This window comes from Microtus oregoni, unplaced genomic scaffold (genome assembly GCF_018167655.1).
Source record: "Microtus oregoni isolate MIOR12 unplaced genomic scaffold, Mior012 000052F_001, whole genome shotgun sequence".
Classification (NCBI taxonomy): domain Eukaryota; kingdom Metazoa; phylum Chordata; class Mammalia; order Rodentia; family Cricetidae; genus Microtus; species Microtus oregoni.
In genome coordinates this window covers 45,418-59,576 of record NW_024543813.1, presented here as the reverse complement: position 1 = coordinate 59,576, position 14,159 = coordinate 45,418, and the positions used below count along the sequence as shown (strand labels likewise).

At 39.0% G+C, this 14,159-nt stretch overlaps 1 protein-coding gene across 6 annotated transcripts in view; it reads right to left on the bottom strand.

Annotated features, from left to right (window-relative positions):
* LOC121437356 (proto-oncogene DBL-like) overlaps positions 1-14,159 on the bottom strand; it is a 77,787-nt gene that overhangs the window by 44,308 nt on the left and 19,320 nt on the right. For 3 of the 6 annotated variants that reach the window (XM_041637227.1, XM_041637232.1, XM_041637231.1), the window contains 5 exons: positions 11,665-11,784; positions 9,032-9,223; positions 7,054-7,245; positions 5,040-5,211; positions 105-157 (listed from right to left, as the gene is read on the bottom strand). In XM_041637227.1, the coding sequence (XP_041493161.1) occupies positions 105-157; positions 5,040-5,211; positions 7,054-7,245; positions 9,032-9,223; positions 11,665-11,784 (729 nt within the window). Of the gene's footprint in view, positions 1-104; positions 158-3,426; positions 3,475-5,039; positions 5,212-7,053; positions 7,246-9,031; positions 9,224-11,664; positions 11,785-14,159 lie in introns of all 6 variants that reach the window. The other 3 variants (XM_041637233.1, XM_041637228.1, XM_041637230.1) reach the window with 3 other exon arrangements.

Sequence of the window (14,159 nt, the reverse complement as noted above, 5' to 3'; positions counted from 1 at the left end):
ACAAGGTCTGTGTAATGAATGGAAAACATGCCTAAAATCCCCATACTAATTCCGCAATTATAGCAGCACAGCCAACTTTGAATTCATTAATTAATTGTACTTACTTTACTTAATTGCATGTTGCTCTGAGCTTGAGTCTGTCTCCAAGACTTCTTTACTAGTAGGGAAATGTAAAATAACGTTAGACCAGAATTAAAGTCAACAGTTTTAGTGACAACATGGTGTGTGTTCATTGAAAAGAAAGCGAATGCTTCAATATATTTGTTAGTATTTTAAATCACTCTACAGAAGACAGCAATTGGTTAGATGTCTATATAAATCCAACTTTTTATGGAATATCATTTTGCTATATACTACCCATTTCCTCATTAACCACACAATCACCTACTTGCCAAAAGAAAGGGGTGTTAAGTAGTCCCAATTATGCAATTATGTTTATACTTAGTATGCATTCTGCCACACAAACATTCCATCAGATTGTACTTCACTTGCTAACTGGATCAAAGACTTCTTTGAATCATACATAGCCCTACATGTATGAGACCAGGGAAGACCAGGGAAGGGTACTTGGGGAGGGTAGTGAAAAGAACAAATTATGGGGCTGGCAAGATAGTTGATCAAGTAAAAGTGTTACTGCTAACCCTAATGAGCTAAGTTTGCTCCCCAAGACCCATATGATAGCAGGTGAGCAGCAACCCCAGTAAACTGTCCTCTGACCTCCATATGTTTACCGTTACACACACACACACAAATGCAAATAAATTATGTATGAAAAGCCATAATGAAATTCATTGCTTTATATATTAACTTAAAAATTAATAACAAAAAATCCAAGTTGAACCTAGTAAATATAGCATTCAGCATTTATTTGGCACTTACCCCAAGCAGGCCCCGAACTAAGCCCAATGGTTTGTTTTCTTTTTTCATTCTCAAGTCTACACTAAGCGATGGAGAACAGTATCTATCTCATCTTACAGGTAGCACTAAGACTAATACCTTGTTCAGGAAGTAAAGGTGGTATTTAAACCCATACATGTTTCTAAATACTACATAAAGGATTTCCAAAATAATTGATAAAATGCTCATAAAAACCCCTTCACCAAAATGCAAAGTTTTACTCTTTATTTTTAAACAGTAAATTTCCAGCACTGGGAAAAAAACAGGGTGTAGGGTGAACTGGGAATATAGCTCAATGACAGAGCACTTGCCTAGCATGTGTTCAGTTCCCAGCACTGACAAAAGATGTTTTCACAGAAACAAGCAAGTAAAGGGCATGGACAAATCAAAGAATATATAAAGTTCCAAATCCTGAAAGCTGTTACCTGAGTACTGGCCTCAGCATGGAAGATATATACCCTTTATCCTCCTCTCCTTGGCAAAAGCTAATGGCAGACACATTGAGGAAGTGGATGGTCTTTCATAGTCTATAAAATGTGTACTTCACTGCCATTCATTAAAAAGTATTGACATATGCAAGCTATATATAACTACATATTAGACTTAGTGTGAGTTACCATATAAAATCATTTCTTGATAAGTACTGATGTGCCTCACTTTAAAGATATCTAACATACAAAGATCCAAATTTATTCCTAAAGGTAAATTATGGGTTGTTTGCAAACACACAGAGGTAGAAAAGGGTATGTGTGTATACCTCCATAACACACCTTTTTCTCAAAAGCGAGGTAACTATACTCATTCTTTTAACAATGTAGAGACATACGAAATGGCTAAGCACCTGTGTGATGTGACAAGCTACTTTCTGTGTTTGGGGATATGCAAAGGTGACTTGCACACAGATCCTGTCCTTGCAGAGAGTGTCCTGTCTAGCAAGTGCAACAGGAAACAGAGAAGTTGGCTGCAGCTGAGAAGAAATAAGGAAGCTTGTTGTTACATGAGATGGACGCCTGCTTGAGCCAAGCTACAGGGGACCAGCACAGAATAGAGAAAAGCATGTCTAGAGGAGGCAGCCTAGAGATAGGAACTAGCAACGAGGCAATGGAGCAATCAGGCAAAAGCAGTCCAGAGAATCAGCAATCTATGCAAATTCCACAAGGTAAAAGAAAAGGAAACAAGGAAAGTGTGGCAATGGGAGCCAAAAAGACTATTGCCAAGGCCATGGGTGATGCTACCTTAGACTCAGAAAGTGTCAATAAAGGAAGTAATGGTGGGAATAAATAGACGCATAAAGGGCATATTTAGTGACAAAAACAATGGTATAGGAGTGAGCAGGAAGAACTAAATTAGGACAAATGGGGCCATCATAGTACCTATCAACAAGATGAGGAAGAAAAGATTTACAGAAGAGATATGTTCTTGTAGGAATGGTGAGACTGTTTCCTATGGGAAATTCCATATGACAAATACCAGTCTGAAGCATAGGTGACAAACCTAGACTATAAACAGAGCTTTTGGAGCCCAAGCATAGCTTCCACTTTATTCCTCAATGGCACTGCCCTTCCACAACTTCCCTCCGTTCTCAATGCGAATTCATCAAACATCTTATGCCATCCTGCTCGTTTCCAGGCACGATGCCAGGTGGAAGATTCAGTTTGATGAAAAGGGGGGGAAGCAAAAACAGAATAAAAAACCAGTTTGACTCATTTTCATGAAAAAATTAGCACACACTTTGATTTGGTCAATTACTTGGTTTACCAATTCCAAGTTTTGAAAACTTGTCTGAAATATGTTATTATATCCTGCATTACCCACAGATAATCAATAGGGTAAATGTTCAGAAGATTCACAGCATAAATGGTGATTTGGTTTCATTTACAAACCATGAAGGATGATGGGAAAAATCGCCTCTCCCAGCCATTTATTCATTAAGGTGTCTTCTCCCTCATAAATACACCAAGTAGTCTTAAGCTGAAGCAAATCCAAGCTATTCCCAACAAATATCTGGATATGAGTGGTGTGAGTCTTTAAAGTGAAGAAAACCCTGATTCACATTAATTTCACTAAACTCTTTTTAAGATGTATTTTTATTTACTTTGAATTATATCTATGTGAGTGAGTCTATTGGTACCCACAGAGGCCAAAAGAGGGCATTAGATCCCCTGGAATTACAGGTTGTTGTGAGCTGCCATGTGGATGCTGGGAAGTGAACCGGGGTTCTCTGGAGGAGCAGGGAGTACTCTTAACCACTGAGCCATCTCTCCTGCCTCCTCTCTCTTTTGGTTAAGTGGTAGTTTTATGAAAGAAAATTGACTTTAGAAGCATATTTTATTCTTTACATAGTCATTTTTTAAGGAAAATTCAATGTCAAAAGAGAATAATGGATAGTTGGTATGAAAAAATAGATAAAGTTATTTGAAGGTAGAATTCATGAATGAACTGCTGCTGTTTTTATGTGCCAAACTGGTTTTTCATGTGTACAAACTCATAAACTCTATTGATGATAAGTAATATAATAAAGATGGGTACCTTTTGAAAAAAGTTTACATGCTTGAAAGAAAGAATATCCAACTCCCACTGCAGAAAGAAAGTGTAATGCCATTAAATAAGAATATGAGAAAGAAAGAAAAATGAAATAATACAAAACAAAATTTTCTTTGAATGACTAATGACATGAATGGGTCTTGGACAGCCTGGTCACGAACCAAAGTTCTCTGCTTCAGGAAGACTTAAGCTTTGGGGGGGGGGGGGTCTGCTAAGAAAGGAGATTTAATCAGGAGGAAGAGAGAATCCAATTTATTGAGTAATTGTCATTTTCTGTATTCTGTTTCACTTTCTCATTATAATCACCTCTGAAATCAGAAGGTATTTGTCCCTACTTTACAGACAAAGACACTGAGTTAACAGTGGGTAGCCGCCCAAGGTCACACAGCTAAAGTATCCTGAAATCGAACTGATATCTACTTTGTGCTTAGAAATATCAACTATTGTGTTTCATCAGCTCATTGTGCTACTGTTATTCTTTTACTTTTTTCATTACCTTTGATATTTCCAGTATCTTGGTATGTTTTTTACTATAGTCAACATTATTCATTTACACCATTGCTCACACAGTCTTATTTTGAGTATATGTATGCATTTTGGAATTACTAACCATATAACTTCCATTGCATTTGTAATTTGACCCATGCTGGAGATGAGTTGTATTTATTCATTACCTCTGGTTCAAGCTTCTCTGCATTTCAACGTAGTTTCATACACTAGTAAAATGACTGATTCAATTTAGGTCAAAGAGAGTGAATTTAGCCATATGTTCACCTCTCCTACTAACCTAACTTGTGCAAAAGATCAAAACTGCTCTCTCCCCAAAAGCTGCAGAGATAGCTCCAAGAAACCCTTGGGGAATTAATTCTTATTTTCGCACTAATTCAACACCTTTATAAGAATTATTATTTTTCCTATAGAACTTGGAAAGGAATGGGAGAGTACACAATAAAATAGACTTCAAGGAGTAAAACATAAAAATGGAATCTGTAACAAGAAATTACTAACACAAGTGGCATTTACCGGCACCAACCTATTATATAAAACACTCGTATGCAAGGATCACATAAGGTGCAGGTATCACAAACTGAACTGGACTTTCGGGTCTATCTTTTGCGTCCTTGGAATCAGCCTGTTGGTTCTCAACTATACTTGGAATACTTTCAAGCTTGAGTTGTACAGTCTGCATTTGAGCCTACAGATTACATAATAATAGCTTACTGGAGTACCAATAAGTATTATGCTTATAACTACATGTATGCAAATATAAGTTTCATGTCCTTTTCTCTAACTGCCGAGGAAAACAAAAATTGAAGTCTGATGCTGAAAACTTGTCATACTCATTTCTCAAGCTACAATATTCCATGCTGAGGTGTTCATCATCTGACGCAATTCAGTGTTACTACTATGTCTTATGAACATAAAGGAATCTCATTCTGACCTCTGTCTTGTACAACAGCATTTAAACATGCACAAAGAGGCTAAAAGATTTTAAATTTATCAGTATTGAAAAAGAATTTAGTAGATATATGAACTATATCAAAAGAAACAATAGCAAGACCAAAAAAGAAATAAAATGTGAAAACAAGCTACTTTACCATGTTTAGGTGAAAAAAACATTGCTCTGGACCTCATCAAATTTTCAGGTGCAGGTATGACAAACTGAACTGGACTTTCAGATCTACCTTTTGAATTCTTGGAATCAGCCTGTTGGTTCTCAAATATACTTCGAATACTTTCAAGCTTGAGTTGTACAGTCTGCATTTGAGCCTACGGATTACATAAGAATTCTATAAGCTGGGGCTGGAAACATGGGTCAGCAGTCAAGAACACTGGCTGCTCTTGAAGAGGATCTGGGTTCAAGTCCCAGCACCCACGTGACCACTCAGAGCCATGTGCAATTCTAGTTTTTGAATTATCCAACATCTTCTTCTAGCTTCTGTATACACCAAGCATTGTACATTGTATACATCTATACACACATGCAGTTAAACACACACACACACACACACACACACACATATATATATAATAAAATGTAAAATTATATGAACTGCTAGGCATAGTAAAGTACATTTTTAATTAAGGCACTAAGGAGACAGAGGTAGGTGAATCTCTGTGAGCTCAAGGCTGGCCTAGTTTACATAGCTAGTTCCAAGTCAGCCAAGGCTGCATAGCCAGGCTTGTCTCAAAAAACATGAAATGAACTAAAATGAAATAAGTCATAAAGACTACTATTAAATTCTTCAGATACAATTTCAAATTTGAATTCCAGGACTGGGGAGATGGCTTAGTCGGTAAAGCGCCTGCTACGTAATCATGGAAACCTGAGTTCAGAACCCGAGCAGTCATATAAAATCCAGGCAAGGCAGGAACTTCTATCACCTCAAGGCTGGGATAGCAGAGACAGGAGTGTCCCTGGAGCTCACTGGCCAGCCACGCTAACTGAATCAGCAAGAGCTCCAAGTTCACTGGAGAATGTCTCAGCATAAGGAGAGCGACTAAAAACCATCTTGAGGGTCAACTTTGGGCTCCCACCAGTGTGCACATGTGTGCATGCTCACACAAGCATGTAGATGCACATGGGTATACATACCCACAAGCATTTAGATGAATACATGTACATATCCACACAAGCATGAACATGCACACATGTACACAACCACACAAGCATGAACATGCACACATGTACACAACCACCCAAGCATGAACATGCACACATGTACACAACCACCCAAGAATGAACATGCACACATGTACACAACCACACAAACATGTAGAGGTACTGCATACCAAATAAATTAATATGTAGGTATCGAAGCGATATATCTTTAGATTATAGTCTAGAAGAATAATTGTTTTAATTGCTGTTTAAGGACTAGGGAGATGGTTCATTGGGCAAAAAGATTTCTACACAAGAATCCAAAGAACACATACACAAAGTGGGGCATAGCATGTGAATCTCTGGTCTCTGTATGTCATGTGCTCACACGTACATGCACACATACAAATGCAAACATATAACACAAACACAGAAACAACTTATTTTGAACTTAAAATATAACTAGGACAAAATTAGGAAAGAAACAGAACAAATTACTGTATTCTCTATGTAAATATAAAACCAAAGTCCCAATATAAACAAACTGAGGGAAAAATGTATCAATCATAAAACTGGACATAACACTCTACTCCACTTAAGGGCCTCTGAGGATATAGAACAAAATGTACTTGAAAACTCATAGCACATTTGAAAAACTTAAAAATAATAGAGTCAGACTATAAGAGTCAGCACTCAGGAGGTCAGAGTTCCAGGCCAACCAAGGCTATACATGAAACCCTGTCTCAAGCAAACAAACAAATGATATACAATAATAGACTCAGAGCTCGTGGTGAAAGTTAGTCTTACATATACAGCCCACGCATGCCTTTGGATTCTTTGATACTTGACAGTGGCACTACTATCATCCCTCAATCCTCTTGAGAGAGGACTGTGGATATATCCCCACAGCTGACTTTATATCAGGATACTGATATAAAGTCAGCTGTGGGGTAGTAAACCCTTACCCCATGGTAATTAGTTTGTGTGTCTTTGAATAAAATGTTTCTCACCTTTAATTCAGAAGAAAGGTGCACATCAAATTCATATTGCAAATTCTCAATATCATAATTGATGAAGGGCACAGCCATTTGAAGGAAATTTTGCACATCCTGAAGGGCTTTCTGAGCATCTTCTTTAGTCTGAAACTGATCCATTCCCTGATTAGCCAGGAGGCATTCTCCTTGATCACAGCACTGACGTGCCTGATGAGGAAAATCATGAAAATCAGAGCAGCAAATGTAAGAATGGATAAAGGGGATGTGGGTTTGCCAGTAAAAGAGCTGTCTTGGGCTGGAGAGACAGCTCAGTGGTTAAGAGCACTGGCTGCTCTTCCAGAGGACCCAAGTTCAATTCCCAGCACCCATATGGTGCCTCACAACTGTCTGTAATACCAGTTCCAGGGACCCAACACCCTTACACATATATACATGCAGGGAAAACTCCAATGCACATAAAATAAAGATAATTAAATCATTTAAAATGTTGAAAAAAAGAAGCTGTCTATCTTTTTTATTATCACAACTTAGTGGAGGGGAGGGGAATGTAAATGGCTGTGCAAAGCACACGCAGGCCACAACACACATGTAGAAGTTGGAGGACAATTTGGTGGGAGACAGATCTCTCCTTCCAGCAGATGCATTCTTGGATTCGACTCTGGTTATAATGCCCGTCAGCAAGTGCCTTTACTCACTGAACCACCTGTGTGCTGGAGCTTATCTGTCAATAAGAATTGCTTTCAGAAGCCAGCCTTGATGGCACACAATTTGAATCCCAACGCTCAGAAGGCAGACGCAGGTGGATCTCTATGAGCTTGAAGCCAGCTTGGTCTATAGAGTGAGTTCCTAGCCAGCCAGAGCTACATAGTGACACTCTGTTGCCATTAGAAAGAAAAGAAAGACAGACAGAGGGGGAGGAAGGGGAAAAGAGAGAGAAGGAGGGGGAGGAGGAAGAGAAAGAAAGGAAGGAAGGAAGGAAGGAAGGAAGGAAGGAAGGAAGGAAGGAAGGAAGGAAGGAAGGAAGGAAGGAAGGAAGGAAGGAAGGAAGGAAGGAAGGAAGGAAGGAAGGCTTTCAGAGCTGTTAATAAATGGTATCTAGGGTTGCCCCCAGAAGCTCTGATTCAATAGCGCTGGGCTGCTAGGCAGCCATTCATATTATTAAAGCACTCCACTGATTACTGATGCACAGCCAAGGTTGAGAAGCACTGCATTTATTTCGTAACTAGTAATTTCTTCTGCAGCAGGTGTCTGACCATTTTCTCAGTTGCATGTTATTTTCTACAAATCAATAACTGAAATATGAAACTCCTAGTAAAATATGAAGTGTAATAGCAATGCTTAATGATTGCCAAGAACAAGAATAAAGGGTGGGGTTTTTCTGAACCAGAAGAGATGTGCAGATTAGCACGCTTAGTGCAGATGCGATGCTGACAAATGGGACTGCTGTTTACATTCTGCATTGCCATGACCAGGTCTTTTCATTCACTGCTTAATCACAAAAGAGTTCTGACCCACAGGTATGGCAGAAGAACTTTTCAGTCACCAGTTAATTTTTAGTGCCGAACTATGAAATGTGGAAGGAATTTCAGGCTTCTGCAAAACGTCCCCTAGGCTTTTAAGTACTCTAACTGCAGAATAGCACCAAGTTTCGGAGATAGACTTAAAATAGAAAGGAAGCCATCACTGCCATGGTCTCCACATTGAGAACAAGACAAAATTAGTACTCCATGGAATCTGCCACAAATAGTACATAGGGAGATAGACTGAAATCTATAAGCAGGCTCCATCCTTAAGACCTCTGGCAAATCTAAATCCAAAGCTATGGCCCCTGACCCCTTAACCTTTGAAGAAAATATACAATAAAATGTATGGCCAAGTATATGGGAATAGGAAAGGTGTAGAGTAAGGCATAAGGGCAAGAATGTGAAAATTAGAGAACCCAAGAAGAAAAAAATGATCTTTCTCGGAAATGAGTCATTTTCCATGCTATTACCTGCTGCAGGAGCTTGTGCATTTTGAAAGTCCTGCTCAGCTGTACCCGCTTTGCTCTGATCTCATTAACCAAAATATCAGAAAGGTAGCGAAGCTCATTGCATCTCTGGCAGATTAAATCAAGTGCATAGTGGTGATTTGAGGCAAGCTTGTGGCCATGTAGTATCACAAGCCGGGCCTTGGCTAACAGCTCCTGATTGGAAAGAGGGGAGAAAAGTCAGGACTGGATGATCTCTGCTCTTAGAGCATTGGGGGGGGGGGGGGGGGGAGCAAAGAAAAACATCATTAAAGATTACATTTGGCAGGGAAAATAAATCGCCATAAAACATGATGTCATGTCATTTTTCTGCATTCAGTAAAATAGGACACACACACAAACAAACAAAATAAAAACCTCACACTGATAACGATTAACTACAACTGGCATTAAGCATCAGAAGTGCAAGCATTTCTGGATATAAAATGAAAGTCAACTACACCATTCCACTCAGGATATAGATCGCCTTCTAGAGTGCACAGACATAAAACAGAAGCACATACAGCACCCAGCATAAAGTAAACACCAGCCGAATGAAAGCTAATCCATTTCTATCTTAATTCAAGTTGTTCCTCACCTAAGCGCTCTGGCTGTACCTAAAGTGAATAGCAGAAGGGACTCTCATGACTTCACTTCCATTCTGTCAACTACTGACTCCCATAGCACAGTGACTGAAACATGGTAGCGACATAATGTTTCCCGAAGCAAAATAAGGCAAACTGAAGCCCAGATGAGGCAGTGACTGGCCTTCCTAGCTATTGGGAAACCCACAATTAAAACAGAGTTGCTTTTTTTAAATGCGCCAGACATTCAATCTTACATATGAAAATACCACCGTCCTAGTTAGGTTTAATTGCCAACTTGACACAGCCTAGAGCAGTGGTTCTCAACCTGTGTATCACAACCCCTAGGGGTGCCAAAGAAGCCTTTCGCGGGATTCACTGAAGACAAACAGAAAACATGGGTATTTACATTGTTATTCATAACCATTATGAAGTAGCAATAAAAATAATTTTATGGTTGGGGGTCACCAGAACGTGAAGAACTGTATTAAAGGTCGCAGCATTAGGAAGATTGAGAACCACCGAACTAGAATGAGCTGAAAGCCTCAGCTGAGGACTTTCCCATATCAGATTGTCTGGGCATGCTTGTGAAAGACTGTCTTGATTACCAATTGATGGAGGAGGCCCCGCCCACTGTGGTCAGTATCCTCCCTAGGCAGGTGGGCCTGAGCTATCTAAACTAGCTGAGGGTGAGCTGGGGAGGAAGGGAGCAAGCAACATTCCTCCGTGGGGTTTTCTTCCGGTTTCTGTCCTGGCCTCCCTTAAAGACGGACTATGACCTGGAACTTTAAGCCGAACAAACCTTTTCTTCCTCAAATATGCTTTTGCTCAGCGTGTTTTATCACCGTAATGGGAAGGAAACCAGAACCACTACTGAACTGGGGGCTTAAAAATGGCAGGTTCTGGGCCATCCGTTTAAATCACATTGGAAAAAAGTATTCAAAACAAATAAAGCCCCTGGCTTCAAAGTCAGGTTGCCCTCTCTGTCCACTCTGTCTGTCGTGGGGAGGTGTCAAGGGCAACACAGCACAGAGGGCCACATGCCTAACTCCTTTACTGGTTACTGCAACTTCCCGACCTCGGCTACCACTTGCACACGCTTGTGGTTCAATCATGAGTTCGTTTTCTAAGCATTGCTTTGCTGTCACATACAAGGCAGAAGAGCAAAGGTAGTTTACTAAGTATTAAAGTCACGAATCTAAGCTCTAGAATTAACAAGAATGCTGGCAACTGCTTTTCCGTTGAGTACATAATAATATTCAGGGGCTATACTAAGCACTATGGATACATCTAGAGAAATACTCACCCATCACTCTCCAAAGAAGGTCATTTTACTTCCAAGTTCTAGAAAAGGGCATTGAAGCCTATAGATCAATTCACCCAAGGTCCAACAGCTACTCAGACTGAGAAGAGCTGTCTGTGTGGATCTGGGATTGATTCAACTATGTATAATGAACATTAGACAATCCGTAGTCTTATATCATTCCATAAGTTCCATATACAAAATAACTCTTTTTTGAGGCAGGGTCTCATGTAGAATAGGCTGGCCTAAAACTCGCTATGTATCTGCGGCCCCATTATGTATCATTCTTGACAGACATCTTTTCCTAACGTCTCCAAGACAATTTAATCTCATTGTAGAGCCTACAACTTACATAATTGTATACAACTACATGATGCATCTGCAATGTTATCCTAGGGCCACACTTAAAAATGGATTTAGGCTGGAGAGATGGCTCAGAGGTTAAGAGCATTGCCTGCTCTTCCAAAGGTCCTGAGTTCAATTCCCAGCAACCACATGGTGGCTCACAACCATCTGTAATGGGGTCTGGTGCCCTCTTCTGGCCATACACACAGACAGAATATTGTATAAACAATAAATAAATAAATATTTTTAAAAAATAATAAAATAAAAATGGATTTAGGCTAGTATCACTGTGTCAACTATATACTTATGACAGGTTAAGTATAATAAGCATGTATATTATGCCCCAATAAAACATAAACAGAGAAAATACTAAAATGTAATCTTACCTGAGATTTTTCATCCAAGTTCTCTATTTTTTTAAGTCTTTGTTTTATCTGAGTTAAGTTCCCTGTTGCATCACTGAGTTCTCTTTGTTGATTTAATACAAATTCAATTTTAGTCATAACCTACAAGGAAGATATAAAGGTTTTAAAAGCATGTGAATTATTAAGAATTCACCTTTATGATTAATCTTACTGCAACTTGATATGCCATGTTTTATTGATACTCATTAGAAGCCTTCCCTTTGCTGTATGAAGATGGAAGAGGAGTGGTTTGGGGGCAAAACGGGGCACTGGGAGAGAGGGACTGGAAGGGGAGGATGGGGAGAGAGGCTGCAGGTGGGATATAAAATTAATAGATAAATTTAAAAAGGAGAAAAAAAGAATTCACCTTTAGCAATGATCAGTTACATAAGAAATGCTATTAAACAAGAATGCCAATAGGAGAAAATTATACATATAGGAAATATGTTCAGCTATTTTGCTCACAGAAATAAATGTAATCTGTTAAGTTATAGCCTCTTAGATATCCATGCATACTTAATTATATATAAGATCACTGTGTACATGTGCAGACATATATAGCAGACATACTTCTTTGTGACCTCTGGCCTCAAAACTATGCACAAGAAAGAAAGAGAGAGAGAGAGAGAGAGAGAGAGAGAGAGAGAGAGAGAGAGAATACAACACAGAGACAATAGCAAAAATCATAAGCCATGAAAATTCTAGAAATATATGCGTCAAATAAATGAATGAGAAGGGAAAGCTTGCTTTATCGAAGTTCCTATGGTAGATAAATAAATATGGAAAGATTATCACTGAAGGCTGCCAGAGCAAAGACTGAGTCAGAAAAGAATCACCAGATGCTCTACGGACAACGCTGTGCACTCTATGGACAAATCCGAAAAGGAAAGCAGAGACTTTCCATCTTCTCCCCACATACTTACTACTGGCTACAAGGAGAGAAAGAGCTGTGAAGCAGTGAAGAAACCCAACAGTGCTCGCACTGGCTAATCCAAATCCGCACCAACAAAGCGGGATAAGTGGATATTTCTGACCTCTAGATGTGCCACCTTGAAAAGAGCACTTCTGCACTATTCTAGTTGTCTACAGGTAGACAATCTCATTGCGAAAACACATTAAACAAACTCAAGATGAACAAATTCTACTTCTAAATTGGACTATATTTTTCAAAATATTAGCAATGTAAAAATTTTTTAAAATCTAAAAATGTTCTATATCAGAGCTACAGTACTGAAAACAGCCTGGTATTGGCATAAAAACAGACAAGATGACCAATGGTATCGAATAGAAGAATCGGATATTAATCCACACACCTATGAACACCTGATTTTTGAAAATTAAGTAAAAAATATCAAATGGGAAAAAGAAAGCATATTTAACAAGTGGTGCTGGCATAACTGGATTTCAACATGTAGAAAAATGAAAATAGACCCATATCTATCACCATGCACAAAACTCAAGTCCAAATGGATCAAAGACCTCAACATAAAGCCATCCACAATGAACCTTATAGAAGAGATAGTGGGAAGTATTGGCACAAACGACTACTTCTTAATATAACCCCAGTAGCACAGACACTGGGAAACAATTAATACTTGTGACCTCCTAAAACTTAGAAGCTTCTGTAAAGCAACCAGACCAAACGGAAGCCTACAGAATGGGAAAAGATCTTCACCAACCCCACATCAGACAGAGGTCTGATCTCCAAAATATACAAAGACCTCAAGATATTGGTCATCAAAAGAAAAAATAATCAATAAAAATGGAGTACAGACCTAAACAGAGAACTCTCAACAGAGGAATCTAAAATAGATGAAAGACACTTAAGGAAATGCTCAACATCTTTAGTCTTTAGAGAAATGCAAATCAAAACAACACTGAGATTCCATCTTACACCTGTCAGGATGGCCAGGATCAAAAACACTGATGACAACTTATGCTGGAGACATTGTGGAAAAAGGGAACACTTCTGCATTGCTGGTGGGAATGCAAGCTGGTACAGCTCCTTTGGATGTCAGTGTGGCGATTTCTCATAAAATTAGGAAACAACCTTCCTCAAGACCCAGTAATACCACTTTTGGGTATATACCCAAAGGATGCTCAGTCGTACTGACGGAATTAGATAATATAAAGGCCTTGTACTGTCATTGAATGTAGTGATTCTGATAACTACAATTCTGTAAAACAGTATTCTTACTATAAGAAAAGAATAAAGCATTTAGTAGAAAATAACCATCCCTATGGCATGTGGTATCTAAAGATCAATGGGCATTGTTTCCTTGGAAAAATATCTTATAGCCTGAAAGCACTTTGTATTGAAAATGTTTGAAGGATGAACATGAAAGTAGAGAAAGACTCTGACCCTGTCACACTCGACACATCAGTGCTTTGTCCCAGTGGAAGAAATGAAGGCTTGGATGCTAGCAGAGCTTTCCTTTGTTCCAAGCCAAGGAACTCGTCTCCTTTATTCTCCCCAG